A 20,431-nucleotide genomic window follows, 5' to 3' on the forward strand; every position below is an offset into this window, starting at 1 on the left:
ACAAGTTGAAAATTATGTCAATTTATAAGATTAAAAAAGGATTGTTTAAAATTATTTTTTAAATGTACAAACGGTTAAAGCTACACTCTCTCACAGATTGACCGTTTTGACTATTTTATCTCAGAATCAGCCCATTTAGGCATCAATACCATTGATTTAATTAAGATATAAGACAAATACAATAGAACAAATTTCAATTTATTTAGAAAACTGCTGTAAATTCCATTTTTCTTTGGACTTTAGTAACACATTTAGCCATATCACATAAATTTTCGAGAGCAAATATGAAAAAGTACGATCTGCATTTGTTGACTGGTTTCCAGACAAATGGGCAAATAATGGCCCATTCTGGACATCAATAACAAAATAGTAGGTAGTCAAAACTGTCAATCTCTGAGCGCTTAGCTTTAAAATATTAAATTTCACCAATTCAGTAAAAGGACAACCATTTAACACACCTTTTCTTTCCCCCAATACTACATTCCTGGAAACGCTCGTGAGGTGTATTTTTTAATTTGCCTCTTCAATTATGTGTAACGTCAAATAAGAGACTTTTGCAGTATTAGATTATATACTGTCTGCCTCATGTCTTTTCTAGTTAAAGAATGTACGGCTATGGTGATACACAATGCAACTTACGTACTTTTGCTGCTTGGCTCTGTTGTGGTCTTTGAAACGACGGACCAGGCTCGCCAATATCATTTACATCAATTTTGGATGAAGGACTACTCGGAGGTGACAAAAGGTATGAAATAAAACTTTAAAATAAAGTATTTTACCTACATATCACTTGATGATTTTGTTTTAGCATTTTTTTCCATCAGTAATGCACTTAAGTTAATCAATTACAAATTAATTGTCAAGAAATGCAGTTCGATTTGTAACTCCATATTTGTGGCTCCATACAAAAACACAATACGATAATTCGGATAATTTGAACGCAAATTGAATATAAACGCTACTTTACGCCACCCACATCAGTCTTGACTTGCCTATCTTATTAGAATAGACATAAGCGAATATAAACATAAAACGGAAAATCCTTGATTACTGTTATCAATAGGCGATTAGTAGTAAAAAAGTTAGGCTAATACTTCAGAGTCACTGGTAGAAGATTTTCTTTGATTAAGTCGGTAGTTGAATTGTTGCAGTAGAGTAGTTAAATGACCATTTTTTTTTACATACGGGCGTTTTTTGCATGTATTATGCAAAAGGCTAAGAGCTTTTGTTTGTTTTTGAGAGTAGCTATCTCTGATATATAATTTATCAACAAACACAATTCTTAAGTAAATATATGCAATTTATCAAAATAATATACAATGAACGTGTTTATCACATAAAATTAACTTTATTTATGTGGACGTATCATTCTAATTACCGCGGCAGCCCCACATTAAGGACATATTTGATAAGCAAATTTGTTATCATCCTGCACTGAATGTTTAACTAGAGATAAGCATGTATAGACTGGACTTTAGCTGATTTTCAGAAACAGAACACAAATATTATAAGCGTCCATTTAACTCGGATAACGTTTAAGTTGAGTTTTTTATCATGACAACTTTTCTACTTCTCTTTGGATTAACTCTGTGTGTTCTAAAGTTCCCGTCATCTACGCATGGTACGATATCTAAAAACAAGATTTATATATTTAAAAACAAATATACATCATGTATATAAAAGGAATGGAAGAAAGGGTCCGAAAACCATGACCGCTGAAATATTCATGCGTCAATTAACTTTATGTGAAGCAGTTTTAATTTTAACTTTCAACAGAAAATTCTGTATTTCAAGATAATTGGTATTTTTTGCTATGAATTTGATTACCTCTTCTTTTCACTTATTTATTTAACAACCACGGTGAAAGAAGATATTACAATAGTTTATTAATCACTCTCGCTGGCACGAGTTTACGCGAGTGTGGTACCCGGGAGAAAATGGCTTGCACGGCTTTGTTACTACACACAAAAGGCACATAAACCCAGGCCTGGAATTGAATCAGGGACGTTTTGATGAGAAAGAAATGTGCTTACGAATGCGCAAACAACTTTGCTTACCGGAAAACAAAGGTCAAATATTTGTCAAGGCAAAAACAGTACTCGACATGATACGATTGTTGATCCCTTCTTCGTTTCTCGTAGCAGGTTTCAATGATGATAAGCATTCAATTGTTAATTAATTGTTTCTTTGTTCAAGGCCAAGCGGCGTACTCGATATGTTTAGATGGCTGGCTTGCTTTCAATGGTTCGTGCTATTTGCTTGCCCATGGTGATGTAAAGTTAACTTTCACCGGAGCCGAGGTATAACCACTTAATAAACAGTTCATTAATTTAAAACTTATTTTAAAGTGAAATACGTCCATACAAACAAAATTCATGGTTTCTAAATGCACAAAAGTAAATCAAAAAACGGTATATACAATGAGCACTCTACTATTATTTAGACTTTGTCAAATCATTATAAATACAATTTCTAAATAACATTGCTTAGTATATGCTTTCCTGTAATTGATAGAGATTTATCAGTGAAATAAAATTGATATTTCACTGTTTCGTGAAATATAGCTTTTGGTGCTCACTCGGTGAAAGATATTTCGATCTTACTCTGAAAAAAACAAAACAAGAATGTCCTCTATGTTTTTCAGCACTTCTGTCGCCAGCATATCAATTCACATCTTGTTCACGTCAACGATGCCCTTGAGAATGCATTCATCAAAGACCATCTCAGAAACCTGAAACGTAACATCTGCCGTTAAGGCATCATTTCAATTATTTTGGTTCATTTTTGAAAAACATAATCTAAAGCAAAAATTATACAGAATTTTGTACAAACATACTTTATATTTGAGAGTGTATGCCGATTTCTATCCACATATCTTCAAAGAAAGGTCACCTGGTAGCAGAGCTGGTTCTTATTATTTGTCTTAAGTTAATCGAGAACGACGTAGCTCATCAAATTACTAACAAAATTAATGTCAATGAAGTATGACCATTGTATTTACTAAAGTTTAATATTGAATACCAAGAGCTTTCACCGTACAATTAGCAAGGGGATAAGTTCACACAAAGTGTGTATCTTTTCAATAACTCTGATAGAGCATGCAGTAACCATTAACATAAATACATTCGCCTAGCAAACAACTGGTGGATGGGAATCACTGACGAAGATATCGAGGGTGTTTGGAAATGGTTTGATACAGACAAAGTCGCCTCATTTACAGGTAAGACGTTTCATGTTGGATGTTCTGTTGGTGCGGGAATACACAATTGTGTATATTTTGTTTGTATTGGTTTCGCCGTGAGCATAAGTATAGGTAAAACATGAGGCGATTTGGCTTGTCACTGAAGTTGCATTTTCATCATTAAAGATCTAGCCTGATATAGGTAAATTTGTGTAAAAAAATCCCAGCGAAACTTTGGCCCTTTTTGACCTGGGAACTTGTGGCCACGTAACTGCTGAGTAAAGTTTCCGTTTACAGCGGTTAATTTTGAATATTTTGCTTACCCATTTTTATCATTACAATGGAAAAAGAGTAAACCTTATTAAGGACAGAAACGTGCATAAAACAAGTGTGAACAAAAAATTCCCATAAGTCTTGTCTTAAGTTAAAATGGCAGTCGACAAATATGTTAGTTTAAACTTATTTAGTTTTACAGACAAGCTATGGCAACTTATATTAATCACTCTCGTTGACACGATGTTACGCGAGAGTGTTGTCTTATATAGTGGGGGAAACCGGACTACCCTGAGGAAACCCACTTGTCCGACTTGTTGACCAAAAAACAAACTCACATGCGCCCAGGCCTGGTTTCGAACCCGGATCACAAAAGGTGAAAGCAAGGGCACTTACCACTGCGCCAACCGGACAAATATGTTGTCTCGTGCTTTGCAAACATATAGTTATCTAAGTCACTTAAATGATTCTGCTAAATCCAGTCAAGTATACAAATGTCAATAGAACCGAGACTTCTATTTTTATACGTTCGCAGATTCGGTATTTCTTTAGCATCTTTCAGAATATGGTATCATGGTTAAGGTTTGTCCGTAGAGCGGCTAGAAGCCAAAAGCGTTGACTCCCGATTCTTCAAAACAGCTTAATTTCTGAAATGTGTATGCATGCCTTTGGCTACGCTTTATACATGAGATATACTGGTTTATAGAAGACGCGATAAATAGGAAATGCTATAAGTATATTCCATGGCTGACACGAGCGGCTATGGTAAATGTCTTTCTTCCCACCTCAGTTAACCGAAATAAAGCAAAAATGTATTTCTTTCGCTGGAACACTTTTGTGCGTAGTGTTAATAATGAGGAGAGTCCAGCAGTATTTTTTGAATATTGCAAAAGTCAAGGTTTTCATGATGCTTCGGACGACCGTCTTCAACAAGGTAGCTAATTGTGTGATGAAAATTAAAAGGAGTTCCATACGAGTACTTGCCATAGGGCCAAAAAGCCAGCATGGCCAATATTTTAGATCTACTAATCTGAGGTGGGAGAAAAAATAATCAAGTTAATTTGTCATTGTAAGACTGGCAGCCAAATGACCACACACATAATAACGAGGACTGTGCCGTGTTCGCCGTTGGAGACGACTTCAAGTGGGTGGATACATACTGCACGCACAATTCCTACCTGTACACTCCAATATGCGAAACTCCGTAAGTTCTATTTGATAATATTACATTGTGCTCAGGACCCACCTTTTCCCTTTGGGTGGTAAGGTGGTTCAAGAACGGTCGTAATTAAGGACCATATTATTTTTCCTTATATAACGGTCGTTATAAGGAGTTTATTATTTTTGCCTCATTCTTACTTAACGGTATAAATAAGAACAAGACAAACAAAGAGCATATGGTGTAATTGTAAAAACTCCATTGAAAATATTGAACCTTGATTTTGTTATGCGTTTGTTTTATTTTCCGATTTGATTGCAACTGAAATATGTCTCCCTTTTTGCCATGTTAGTTAATGACTGATTGTATAAGATCCGTTTTTCAATTCGTCACTAGAAGTTAGATAATAGAAATTACAAGCAAAACGTTTACGTGTACTTGTAATAGTAGCTACACGTACAGATAAAGGATAAAGTTGGCTTAAAATGGTGTTTGCAAAATTTAACTTGTACATGTAGTTGCGCTGATACACGCGTAAAACACTTTTCAACTGATTATGTTTATATTATTAAAATCGTGTCAAGTATCATATACCTGGAATACGTTCTGCACCAAAATTAGCCCAAGCGTACATATACCCGTGCAAGTAGCCCAAACGTACACATACCAGTACAAGTAGCCCAAGCTTACACGTACCTGTACAAGTAGCCCAATCTTACACGTGCCCGTACAAGTAGCCCAAGCTTACACGTACCCGTACAAGAAGTCCAAGCTTACACGTACCCGTACAAGTAGCCCAACCTTACACGTACCTGTACAAGTAGCCCAATCTTACACATACCCGTACAAGTAGCCCAACCTTACACGTACCCGTACAAGTAGCCCAACCTTACACGTACCTGTACAAGTAGCCCAATCTTACACGTACCTGTACAAGTAGCCCCATCTTACACATACCCTTACAAGTAGCTCAAGCTTACACGTACCCGTACAAGTACCCCAACCTTACACGTACCCGTACAAGTAGCCCAACCTTACACGTACCCGTACAAGAAGCCCAACCTTACACGTACCCGTACAAGTAACCCAAACTTACACGTACCCGTACAAGTAGCCCGACCTTACACGTACCCGTACAAGTAGCTCAAGCTTACACGTACCCGTGCAAGTAGCCCAATCTTACACGTACCCGTACAAGTATTCAAAACTTACACGTAACTGTACAAGTAGCCCTACCTTACACGTACCCGTACAAGTAACCCAATCTTACACGTACAAGTAGCCCAATCTTACACGTACCCGTACAAGTAGCCCAATCTTACAAGTACCCGTACAAGTAGCCCAATCTTAAACGTACCCGTACAAGAAGTCCAAGCTTACACGTACCTGTACAAGAAGCCCAAGCTTACACGTACCCGTACAAGTAGCCCAATCTTACATATACCCGTACAAGAAGTCCAAGCTTACACGTACCTGTACAAAAAGCACAAGCTTACACATACCCGTACAAATAGCCAAATCTTACAAGTACCCGTACAAGAAGTCCAAGCTTACACGTACCTGTACAAGAAGTCCAAGTTTACACGTACCCGTACAAGTACCCCAATCTTATACGTACCCGTACAAGAAGTCTAAGCTTACACGTACCTGTACAAGAAGTCCAAGTTTACAAGTATTTGTACAAGTAGCCCAATCTTACATGTACCCGTACAAGAAGCCCAAGCTTACACGTACCGGTACAAGAAGTCCAAGTTTACACGTACCCGTACAAGTAGCCCAATCTTATACGTACCAGTACAAGAAGTCCAATCTTACAAGTATCTGTACAAGTAGCCCAATCTTACACGTACCCGTACAAGTAGCCCAAGCTTACACGTACCTGTACAAGTAGCCCAATCTTACACGTACCCGTACAAGTAGCCCAATCTTACAGGTACCCGTACAAGAAGTCCAAGCTTACACGTACCCGTAAAAAAATCCCAAGCTTACACATACCCGTGCAAGTAACCCAAGCTTACGCGTACCCATGCAAGAAGCCCAAGCTTACACATACCAGTACAAGTAACCAAAGCTTACACGTACCCGTACAAGTATCCCGAGCTTACACGTACCCATGCAAGCTGCCCAAGCGTACACATATCCGTACAAGTAGTCCAAGCTTACACGTACCCGTACAAGTAGCCCAAACTTACAAATACCCGTACAAGTAACCAAAGCTTACACGTACCCGTACAAGAAGCCCAAGCTTACACGTACCTGTAGAAGTAGCCCAATCTTACACGTACCCGTACAAGTAGCCCAACCTTACACGTACCCGTATAAGTAGCCCAATCTTACACGTACCTGTACAAGAAGCCCAAGCTTACACGTACCCGTACAAGAAGCCCAAGCTTTCACGTACCCGTACAAGTAGCCAAATCTTACACGTACCCGTACAAGAAGTCTAAGCTTACACGTACCTGTTCAAGTAGCCCAATCTTACACGTACCCGTACAAGTAGCCCAATCTTACACGTACCCGTACAAGAAGCCAAAGCTTACACGTACCTGTACAAGTAGCCCAATCTTACACGTACCCGTACAAGTAGCCCAATCTTACAAGTACCTGTACAAGTAGCCCAATCTTAAACGTACCCGTACAAGAAGTCCAAGCTTACACGTACCTGTACAAGAAACCCAAGCTTATACGTACCCGTACAAGTAGCCCAATCTTTCATGTACCCGTACAAGAAGTCCATGCTTACACGTACCTGTACAAAAAGCCCAAGCTTACACATACCCGTACAAATAGCCAAATCTTACACGTACCCGTACAAGAAGTCCAAGCTTACACGTACCTGTACAAGTAGCCCAATCTTATACGTACCAGTACAAGAAGTCCAATCTTACACGTACCTGTACAAGTAGCCCAATCTTACATGTACCCGTACAAGAAGTCCAAGCTTACATATACCCGTACAAGAAGCCCAATCTTACACGTACCCGTACAAGTAGCCCAATCTTACACGTACCCGTACAAGTAGCCCAATCTTACACGTACCCGTACAAGTAGCCCAAGCTTACACGTACCTGTACAAGTAGCCCAATCTTACACGTACCCGTACAAGTAGCCCAATATTACACGTACCCGTACAAACAGTCCAAGCTTACACGTACCCGTAAAATAATCCCAAGATTACACATACCCTGCAAGTAACCCAAGCTTACGCGTACCCGTACAAGAAGCCCAAGCTTACACATACCAGTACAAGTAACCAAAGCTTACACGTACCCGTACAAGTATCCCGAGCTTACACGTACCAATGCAAGCTGCCCAAGCGTACACATATCCGTACAAAAAGTTAAAGCTTACACGTACCCGTACAAGTAGCCAAAACTTACACATACCCGTACAAGTAACCAAAGCTTACACGTACCCGTACAAGAAGCCCAAGCTTACACGTACCCGTACAAGAAGCCCAATCTTACACGTACCCGTACAAGTAACCAAAGCTTACACGTACCTGTACAAGTAGCCCCATCTTACACGTACCCGTACAAGTAGCCCAAACTTACACATACCCGTACAAGTAGCCCAAGCTTACACGTACCCGTACAAGAAGCCCCATCTTACACGTACCCGTACAAGTAACCAAAGCTTACACGTACCCGTACAAGAAGCCCAATCTTACACGTACCCGTACAAGTAGCCCAAACTTACACATACCCGTACAAGTAACCAAAGCTTACACGTACCCGTACAAGAAGTCCAAGCTTACACGTACCTGTACAAGTAGCCAAATCTAACATGTACCCGTACAAGTAGCCCAAGCTTACACGTACCCTTATAGGTAGCCCAATCTTACACGTACCTGTACAAGTAGCCAAATCTTACACGTATCCGTACAAGAAGTCCAAGCTTACACGTACCCGTACAAGTAGCCCAATCTTATACGTACCAGTACAAGAAGTCCAATCTTACACGTACCTGTACAAGTAGCCCAATCTTACATGTACCCGTACAAGAAGTCCAAGCTTACATGTACCCGTACAAGAAGCCCAATCTTACACGTACCCGTACAAGTAGCCCAATCTTACACGTACCCGTACAAGTAGCCCAATCTTACACGTACCCGTACAAGAAGCCCAAGCTTACACGTACCTGTACAAGTAGCCCAATCTTACACGTACCCGTACAAGTAGCCCAATATTACACGTACCCGTACAAGAAGTCCAAGCTTACACGTACCCGTAAAATAATCACAAGATTACACATACCCTACAAGTAACCCAAGCTTACGCGTACCCGTGCAAGAAGCCCAAGCTTACACATACCAGTACAAGTAACCAAAGCTTACACGTACCCGTACAAGTATCCCGAGCTTACACGTACCCATGCAAGCTGCCCAAGCGTACACATATCCGTACAAGTAGTCCAAGCTTACACGTACCCGTACAAGTAGCCCAAACTTACACATACCCGTACAAGTAACCAAAGCTTACACGTACCCGTACAAGAAGCCCAAGCTTACACGTACCTGTACAAGTAGCCAAATCTAACATGTACCCGTACAAGTAGCCCAAGCTTACACGTACCCTTATAGGTAGCCCAATCTTACACGTACCTGTACAAGAAGCCCAAGCTTACACGTACCCGTACAAGAAGTCCAAGCTTACACGTACCTGTACAAGAAGCCCATGCTTTCACGTACCCGTACAAGTAGCCAAATCTTACACGTACCCGTACAAGAAGTCTAAGCTTACACGTACCTGTACAAGTAGCCCAATCTTACACGTACTCGTACAAGTAACCCAATCTTACACGTACCCGTACAAGAGGCCAAAGCTTACACGTACCTGTACAAGTAGCCCAATCTTACACGTACCCGTACAAGTAGTCCAAGCTTACACGTACCCGTATAAATAGCCCAATCTTTCACGTACCTGTACAAGTAGCCGAATCTTACACGTACCCGTACAAGTAGCTCAAGCTTACACGTACCCGTGCAAGTAGCCCAATCTTACACGTACCCGTACAAGTATTCAAAACTTACACGTAACTGTACAAGTAGCCCTACCTTACACGTACCCATACAAGTAACCCAATCTTACACGTACAAGTAGCCCAATCTTACACGTACCCGTACAAGTAGCCCAATCTTACAAGTACCCGTACAAGTAGCCCAATCTTAAACGTACCCGTACATGAAGTCCAAGCTTACACGTACCTGTACAAGAAGCCCAAGCTTACACGTACCCGTACAAGTAGCCCAATCTTACATGTACCCGTACAAGAAGCCCAAGCTTACACGTGCCCGTGCAAGAAGCCCAAGCTTACACGTACCCGTACAAGTAGCCAAATCGTACACGTACTCTTACAAGTAACCAAATCGTACACATACCCGTACATATAGCCCAAGCTTACACGTACCCGTGCAAGTAGCCCATTCTTACACGTACCCATGCAAGTAGCCAAGCTTACACGTACCTGTACAAGTAGTCCAAGCTTACACATACCCGTAGAAGTAGCCCAACCTTACATGCTCCCGTACACTTTATGTGTCACAGCCCCTCTCATGTATGTTATCAATGTTCCATAAAGAAAGTGAAGATCTTAATTTGATGCTTTGTGTATTACAGCTCCCGTTCTTGCGAGGAAGAGTTGGTTGTTGGATAAATGATATCGACTGAAGATGTATTAACAAAATAAATATTGTGGGTTTATGTTTTTATGTCATGCTTGCTGCCATAGTAAAGTGTTTGCATCAATGGGTTTCTTTTTGAAATTTCATGTTAATCTTAATCAGAGCGGGTGATCGACCTGCACCGTGCCATTCCATGTAAACAAAAAGCGGCCATTTTGAATGTGAAAATATATGTTTTTAAGAGTATAGTATAAACTGGAAGCAAAAATAAAGTTATGAACCAGCTCCTCACCTTTTATATCTTTTGACAACTACGTTGAGTAGAGATACTCAATTTAAAAGTTGAATGTGCATGGAAAATTGTAATCAACGTGAGATGGCCACGATTTGACAGGGTAAAGTGCAGTTTGCTATTTCTCACTTTTTGGTAAACTCCCCAAACATTGAGTGCCATTTTACATTTCACATTTCAAGGTACTCCTTAGATAAAATAACCTAATATTAAATTGTTTAATGCGGAATTTATTCGTACTTCTCTCCCACCTTGTTAGCTATACCAGTAAGAGCGTCTAGTTTCAATGTCTGCTAAAATTGGGTTATGAATAGACCATGCATAGTAAAAATGGTTCCGCATTTCAGAAAATGAGAAGCGAATGTGACCTCTGTGTCTCGTTATTTCCAAGAAGACGTCACAACAAATTCACATCCGTGCCATACACGAAAAGGCGTTATTGTTTAAGGTCGGGGTTTCGTGACAGAAACAGAACATTTGAATGTTCTCAATCATGGTACAAATGATTATGTTTGGTATGTAAAGCCCACTATGGTCCAATAAAAAATGCCCTGCTCTCTTTATGTTGTAAGGAACAATCTCAAAGACACATCCGGCTATATTAGAGGCGATTATATTGCCTTTAATACAAAACTCAATCTTGCTAATTTAGAATCAATGATATTGAATGAAAATGCAGACGAAACATACCAATGTATAACCAATACTTTCATCCGCAATCCTAGCAGGGGTGCGGTAAAGATAGATTTTATGAACTGACATTATCGTAAGCTTACGATCGGAATAGCGGTAAACAATACGATAAACAAAAGGCCATTTCAGGAACTTATAATAAAATCTCCGGTCGTTCATAACAATATTAATATAACTCAGCTTAACGCGAGCGACTGTCTGAGTGAAATGACGTTACTTAGAGGTTAATTCACGGTGTAGCCGGGCTGTTAAGTGATAATTGGCCCGAGTGACTCATAATGGCCCGATACGTACGCCTTGTATTAACCTCTTTAATACATATGTATGTTTTTCTTATTTGTAAGTCTACAGTTTGCTTTTTAAAGTTTACCTGCTATCCAATTGTGCTTATTTTGCTCTCGCTTGAAAACGATAGTTAACTCACTCTCAAAATTAAATTTACTTTTATTTCGTTTTTGAAAGTGGGCAAAACAGGCAAACAGCATTTTGTTGTCACTTTTATGTTCCCATTCCAATTTCAATTGATCACTTTGAACAGTCCACAACGTATATCCGATTTTTTTCTGTACGAATCACTGACATCATTCTGTTAATGGTCTGAATAACTGAATTCAATTCAATAAACATGAACACCTAGCAACTAGAACGACTGTTTGTACTTAGATAAACCAATACCTCGTATTAATGATGTCAACATGAATGAACAGTTGCTGTTTTTCAAGTAAATTCAATTTTGCCGCTCTCTTTGTTTGGTTTTTTAATGGCAACGCAGAATGAAAAACGCCACCCTAACGGTCCACACTGGTTATCAAACACTAGCATGTCTGCCTAAACTGCGTTCGCGTTTGCCTCCCTTTAGGATTTTAACAATAAATATGTTCAAGCAGATCAATAAATTTTGATTTTTTAGTCAAGACATTATTTCACAGTCGCCAAAATTCATTTTAAGGCGAAAATTGAATTCACGTGCGAACGTTCTACGGGCCGCAAAATGATAATCGATAATCGGCCCGGGCTGCAAAACTGATAATCGCTGAGTCATGCAAATAATCGCGAAATCCCTGTACAAATGTGTTACTATATATAGTAGCATATGTATTAAGCCCTATTAACCTGCTAAGGGCACCTGTTTCATTTGTTTACGTTTGTTTACATTTTTATTTAAATCGTTTTTGGGCTTTTTACATTGAATATCAAAACATTGCACAGGATTACAGAACTTGGAAATGTTTGACTAAAACACGTGTAATTTTTCAATACAGAAAATATCTGATCTGAAACGACATGTGCTGTATTTTTAGAATTATTATAGGGCGGCAATGTAAATGACTATCAAGAATTTAGTTCTTAAGAACATTCGTTAAAGATGCACTCCTACTCCAAAAATAAGATTTAACACATTTAATATAACTGTTTAAATATACCAAAAATGTCGAACAAATGTCGAAAACAATGCTGCTTATGAAGCATACCTAGTTTAAGAAGAAATTTGCAGAAAACACGGTATTTCTACCATATGAGACCAAAGTGGATCGTAGTAAATATTTTAGCACTCACCAATCATTTGATATTGTTGCGCTTTCAGCTATTAAAACACGGTTATACTATTGTTAAAAGTATTTATTTTTTTCCTTGAATGCATTATTTGGTAAGTAGTTGAGGGTTTAATACTGGAAATGTATGTTTGTTTTACATATGTATGTATCGGTTTTGAATAATAGTGTCACTTTAAGACTATATTGAACGACGTTGAAGGTAGAAAGCCAGTTGTTATTTTATTTGTGGCGTGCAACTAAACGCGTTTGCAATGTATATAAAATATCAACTGTAATTAAGTATCAGAATCATATAAATATTACATACTAATAACATATATTATGAAACATGAAATAACTCTTCATACTACTTGCACTAGTCAGAATTTCATTCTTTATCTTTATGATCAGCAATTGGTGAGTAGTATCCCTCTATTTCTATATCGTCATCTAATTACTGACCAAAATACATCAAAACAAGCAAGTCCGAAAACAAAGTGTATGCCATTTTCAGAGATTTACTAGCTGTGTTTACCCTAAAAATGATATCTGTCTTTCTTTGAACGATATTGTGTATTCATTTTACATAACTAGCAAATAAACCAAGATATGTATTGTGAGGGTGTCGTTTACAAATAATTCACAGCTTTAGCATTGTACTGTTGTAATAGCGTAGCAATAAGAAAAAAAATAATTAAAAGTTATATAATTCAATTATATTGAAAATTATTGACTTCATGCCAAAAAGGCCGGTAATATTACATATATACTAAATCTATGTAAATTATACAGGAATGTATTTAAATGTTTAGAAAACCATCCGAAACAGATAAATATCACTAAGTTGTTTGAGAGACACTCACTAAATTCCACAAAGGCCGGTATTATTACATCGAACTATTTTTTGTACAGGCAATTTCATCCAAATTAAAAACCATCTGAAATGGAAAAACACACGAAGTTGTTTTACAGGTCATATTGAAGAACAATGTAACCAATTCGAAATTCAATATCATATTCTATGTTTAAGATGTACAAAATACCAGCGCATTTACTTAATATAATAGAAAGCTTACATCTTTCACATTACAATTACTCCATTTGACAGATCGGTGGAATGAAAACACTTGTTTGAAAATTCGAGCGAACATGCTTTACGCAACATGAACCTCAGGCGGAAAGGATCGCCTTAAAGAACGTCTCTGAAACAAAGAATAGCTATTGAATTTAAATACCTCATGGGCAAACGTTTGACAAGTACGGAACTAAATTAATTAGAAAATCTTAAGTTGAAAATGTCCACAAACTCATTGATAAAATAAATGGAAGTTTAAGTAATGTTAAGACAAAGCAATTAACCATTAGGCAAATATAATATCAACACTCGGACACAATGGTAAATATGGTTTACCAATATAAAGTTAAACCCCATAATGGTTTATTTTCTGCTTACTTTCTACAAACGAGACCTCAAAACGTTAAAGCAGTAAGCAACATGATGACTGGGAGCAGAGTTTGCTGGTTGTTTTCTTATTTATCCTTTCGTTTCGTTTTCGGTGTTTGTCTTTTGGAAAACTTGAATTTAACAAATTGGACCTAAGACCTAGTTAGATATTGACTCATATATGATTTGTTTTAGAAAAAAAAATGTATGTTGCTTAACAACAAATTAAAGACATTCATACAGTTTCGATTGTGTTAGTAGTTATACTTAACAGTGAAAATTGATTTATATAAGTTGCTTTACAGCTTGTTTCCACAACATCATATGTGCTGAATTCGTTTCGTGCATGGAATGTATCATATATTGATATTGAATAATCATTCTTTAAAAAAACAAAAACATTTTTATATTTTTACAAATACTTAAGCATCGTTATGAAAATATTAGGGCTCCAATAGGAACACGATTTTTGCAATTTGTATATATGTACTAGAAAAAAGCACAACTATTTCTTTTCCTTGAGCATATCTGATTAAATGGAACAAAAACAATTTCGCAACCGACGGAAAACTAGAGCAAAGCGATAAGTAAACTCTTAATTATTCTTACTCAATGTTTGCTTACAGATAGGCAGTGATTCGCGTATATAGACTGCATTTGTATGTGAGTTCACCTCGTTAGTGTATATCTCACAGGCCGCATACTCATCAAACATTTAAGTTGATAGTGTTACCATGACACTTTTTTCTTCGCTTCGGATTATCTTTGTGTTGTCTGAATATTCCGTCAGCAACGCATGGTATAATATTTTTGAAATAAAATTTATATATTTAAAATAATGTTAAAATCGTTTTGTCGTAATATTCCATTTATTATATACCTTAATTACTCGTTTTTATTTTTGGTTTTAATTTGATTTAAATTTACCGCCATCTGTCAAATGCGCGTATGAACTCGAATGTGTTACATAGTTTTGTGTTTTAAAGTCAAGGGAGGCTACTACAGCGAAAGGAAGTCTGACGTTACAGTGTTTACTTTATTGAGCAAAATAAGAACAAATATGTTTTAGAAAAAATAACAAATGCTTTTATGAAAACAGTTATTAAATATCCCAGCACAAAAAAAAAACACACAAATAAACGTTACTTATTTAACGAGTTTACACTAATCGTCTTTTCTGTTGACGTAACGCGGCGTTTTTAGCAAGGTAAATATTCGTGGATTTTTTTGACGATCATAACATGGATATTGAGGGAAGTTCTTGAGTCAATCGCTATTTCTATGGATGACGCGAACTCGCTTTCTTCTTTGTAGTGGCAAGCGGCTCATATTTATTATAATAATCATGGATATTGCAACAATTTAAGAACTTCGAAGTGGCAACAACTAGTTCACTGAAGTAGCCGTCTAGATAGATTGGAAGTGTTATCTGTATCTTGCTTACCCTGATTTATTTTTGAAGAACCATATTCCTGAATATTTACATGCTTCTGGAGAGTGAGTAAAGTTGGATCATTTATTTAAAAGTTGACAGGTTCAACCATTTGTTGTCACACTTTTTTTAGCAACGCGAAAGTAGTTCCGAGATTACACACGGCACTCGCATGATACGAAATCAGAAAACGACAGTATCATGATACGTATTATTTCAATGCGGCGTGCTGTATTTTCACTGTTGGATATAGAAAAGGAATTTGATAGGCATAAAATAACAGTATATATTTTCCTTGAGCTAACTAAGAAACCCATCATTTTAGTTTCTATCTCGCCCTTTAGTTCAAAGGAAATTTAGATTATAGAATTCATACATCACGGACAAATGAAAGACAACAACTCACTTACAGTGTAAAGACAAAGGTTCTGTGAAAATTATCCATCGGGATTTAACAACGCATTTTAGTATATAAATAGCAGCTTTGATCTAGAATAGAATTCAACAAGTTTAAAATGATTGTTTGGATTATTGGGTTCTCAATGTAGTTTCTGATCACCTATTGATCGACACCTACGGTATGGTAAAGGCGGCCCTGATAGCGCACGATGGTATGTCTAGATTGGTGTAAAGTTAATATAACCAATTAAGTATGAAACTGGCAATACATCACGGCATAAATACATATACTCATGTTGATACGCCTTTTCGAAAGGATGTATTTTAGAACACAATATTAAGTTTCATTCACTTTTAAGATATACATGATCTAATGGATGTTTTCATTCGATGTAATGGTCTTGTTTGATGACTGGTCATGTAAATGTAGTAGTGATTATGGAAATAGTATTCTTGTTTGTTAAACATAAACGTTTTCATATGTTCTTGGTAAAGTAAACACCTTTTAAAGATGGCAGAAAATATGAATAGGCAAATCTGTTTAGGTTTCAGATAAGTCAATCAGAGATTTTTTATTCATCGGAAATATTTTATTTATGGGCTTACACCCCATCTGTATCAAGTAATTTACGACGTTTAGAATTTGGCAGAAACCTCAAAGTGGTAACGGTCTATTGATAAATGTGTGAAAGCATCATCAGCATCGATTTTCCAGTGATTTTCATGCATTATCTCTAAATCACGCATTCGCTGAGTTTCAATTTGACCAAAAAAGCGGAATGGATCTTGTCAATTCTTCGTTCAACGAATTGGAGTATATTTAGTTAAAATGAATAATTACGAACACCAACATTTTTGTTAGGGTACACTTTACAGTTATATATAAAATTAAGATATAATTTCGTATTGAACTAATAATAACATGTCCGCAAAACCTGAACCCATAATTGACAAACATTGAGCAGGTTCACAATATTAATGTATCTAACTCTCTGGTAAAGCACACATCTAAGCTCACCATAAATAAAATCGTTCTGTGTACTTCTTTTAACGCCCAACAATCTTTTACAGTATTGTTTATGTATTCACTAATTGATTTATGTCACTGAAAGCTTATTTATTCAAGAATAATTTCACAGCTTCAAGTTTGTTTATTTCCGCTATGTTGCACAGGCAAATATGTGACATATATAAAATAAATATTTGAGTATAAACATCAATTTGAAGTCATCATGTAATTTCAAGCCTGTTTTGTTTTAGGGTGTTTATACCAGTTCATCTTCAGTCATGCTTTGTGCAACAGGTTAGCATTTCAACCGCAATGGTGACGTATATCCCGAAGAAAATATTAACCAGTAACAATACAAAACCACGACTAACAATTCCTCTTAAGTTACCAATGATGTTGATCATCAAGTTTATTTAGGTTTATGTTTGCTACTGAGCTTGTTTTGGTAGCGTTTCGCATAAATATTTAGACAAAGTTCTGAACAGTTGCTCTTGTGCCATATATAAACTAGTCAATGCCCTTGTTTAACTGTCACCAAACATGTCCATGTCTACTCAGTAACTCAAATAAAGTAAACTATATTTAATACATGTTAAGTACACAACGATTGCACAATGTGTAACATTCTTGACTCGGAACTGTGGATGTACGGTCGAGTTTTTAACTTATATTTTCTATCTTATCAAAATTATCGTAATATGTTTTATACTGCTTTCTACCTCTTTGAACAAACCGCAAAGGAAGGGACAGTAGTCTGAGTAGCTCAGTGTCGTAATTGCCATGTAAGAGTTTTTGGTAGATGGATTTACCTAAACTGGCTTCACTCTTATGGCCTATAGTTTGATTCAAAATAACAGCAATGATTCGTTAAGATATCAACAGCTTGTGGTTTCGTGCTTCTACACCCTACTGAAATATCGTCCTGATCTCATGCACGTTTGATTTATATGCTGCATACACTTATATCTTGCGTAATAGTATTAATATAAACAGAAGATTATAACACTAACCCTATTATCCGAAGATCAGTAAAAAATGCTGGAATATCATTATTGTTCATAGAATATTGAATTCAAAGAATAAGCAATATTAAGAATTCGATTTTGTTTCTGTTTAAAAAATCTATATTATGTCTTTCCAAACAATGCTCATAAAAAATCGTTTATTGATAAATTAGCATCCAAAATTAACTTGTCTTTGTGTATCTGTCAGTCTACTCAGTTACTTAAATTCCGTAGTTTCGACACTGTCTTGTAAGAGTTTTGGTCCATAGATATGATACACGTTTGATTTTACGTAATAATATGAATATAAGCAGAAGTAACTAACACCAACCATATTATCTTTAGAACGAAACAAAATGCAGGAATATGATTATTATTGAGAGAAAGTCAAAGTGAATGAATTAGCAATGTCAGAAATATGTTTTTGTTTCCGTTTGAAGTGTTTGTATTTGATATATTATAGTATTTTATATATTATAATGCTCATAAAACAATCGTTTACTGACAAACAAGCGGAAATACGTATTGCGCATGATACAAACTAGATCTAATAGGTTCTAGATACTCTTAGTTATTTATCATAATTCGTCCTAATAATTCACATACGATTGCAATTGCTTAAAGGCACGGAGGGTCCCCGCCACGAAAACAAGTTACACTTTGATCATTCCTTTATCTTGATATCGTTGTAAAGCCGTCCTGTTCTGCATTAATAATTTATTGATTCACATTTTTTTTCTTTTTATAAATAATAAGTTTCATCTTTGCGTTGATGGCCATGTATATCAGAGCTTTTTTGTTGGTGTTTTTCATGATTTTGGCCCTAATTTACTTAGTGATGCACGTGTGTGTTGTTCTTGCGTGCTTTGCCCGTAAGGCATAAGCCTTCTTTTATAAAGCGGGTATCTATTACATTATTAGCTACTTTTGGATTGTCCAGGTAGTTACCATTTTGAAAAAAGATATATGTATATTCACTTTAAATATAATTAGCCCGTCTTATTATATATCAGAATTTAAATGCAAATTATAATTATGTATTTCTAAACAGGCTGCTTTAGGAAGGGTATTGAAGGTAAGTTTAACGTTTTTGATCCAGTCCTGTGCGAGCAGTGAACACCCAGACATGACTATTAAAGAGGCGTTGATGTTAGGCAAATAAACTAGTAATAAGATATAGTGTAAGTTGACAGCATTACCTGGAACATAATAACCTTACCATTTTGGTCGAAAGCGAACTGTTTACCCTTTTGAGTGTTTGCAAAATGTGTGGTGAAGGGGGATGAAAGAAGACGCGTTCGGCGATTTCATGTATCTTAGTTTAACCACTATTAACTTTGATTATATAATAAGTTCAAACATAAAAACAACTACACAGAGAAGTCACAAAGAGTCATGAGTGTCAATATTTGCGAGTATGTGATGGCAAGAATAAGCTCTACCATCAATTAAAGTGACCATTTACAGAATTGAGAAGTAAGCATTACAAGCAATCCAGGGTTATATTTATAGATGCGACAAAAACAAACCCAAATGGCATATCGGATAAATAAACGTTTGTCAGCTTTATTATAAAATAAATTCTGCTAAAACATGCCACAAACAGCCTTAGTTTCGAAAAAAGGTACTTTTACATCTCAAAAACAATAATTCGAAAAATCAATGGTACGATATGTGAGTTGATTAGGTGGCCGAATAAAGGACATATTATCCCAGTATGGTGACCTATATAAGGTGGTAGGTGTATGCGTCTCCTAAAACACCTAATAGGTGGCGCTCCGCCTTCTGCACTCAAGTGAGTACCAGACCAAACCGAAAAACTGTTATTGTGGCTTTGTTTTAATTTTGGCTATCTTTGCAATTGGTATAAACGAATTAACGAGTTTTCCCAGTATGGTGACGTATACGAAGTGGTAGGTATATGTGTCCCATACAAAACCTACTAGGTGTTATTCCGTCTTCTGCATTCCAGTGAGTACCTTCCCTAGCCGGAAAATGATTATTGTGTTAATTTTTGTCCAATTTTGGCCAACCTTCCAAGTGGTTTAAACATGTAAACGAGAAATGCACCGACCTATATGCATGTGTCCCCGAAGGCCAGCCAAAAAATAATATCTTGTAAGGCGTTATATGTATACAGTGTTTAAAGAGTATTTTGAAGATAACAGAAACTTGCAATTGGAATCTGTGGACTGCTCATATCAGTCACTCCCTACATCGGCCTCAGTATCGTTATTTATTAACTGGTCATGTGTGCTCTTTGCGTTTTACAGACGTGTCATATAATGTGATGTTTCTACTAACACATACAAATGTAATGATTACCCACTCTTTGGTAGTCAGGGTTACTATTGAATATCTCTGTTGAAGAAATCTCATTACCGCAG

At 36.7% G+C, this 20,431-nt stretch overlaps 1 protein-coding gene across 1 annotated transcript; it reads left to right on the forward strand.

Annotated features, from left to right (window-relative positions):
- Positions 1-1,467: 1,467 nt before the first annotated feature.
- On the forward strand, positions 1,468-10,302 carry LOC128206905 (C-type lectin-like). Its single transcript, XM_052909638.1, has 6 exons — positions 1,468-1,621; positions 2,197-2,300; positions 2,645-2,738; positions 3,134-3,220; positions 4,529-4,658; positions 10,232-10,302. The coding sequence occupies exons 1-6, from the start codon at positions 1,555-1,557 to the stop codon at positions 10,266-10,268; spliced, it is 519 nt and encodes a 172-aa protein (XP_052765598.1). The 5' UTR covers positions 1,468-1,554; the 3' UTR covers positions 10,269-10,302.
- The last annotated feature ends 10,129 nt before the right edge of the window (positions 10,303-20,431 follow it).

Source organism: Mya arenaria, chromosome 10 (genome assembly GCF_026914265.1).
Source record: "Mya arenaria isolate MELC-2E11 chromosome 10, ASM2691426v1".
Classification (NCBI taxonomy): Eukaryota; Metazoa; Mollusca; class Bivalvia; order Myida; family Myidae; genus Mya; species Mya arenaria.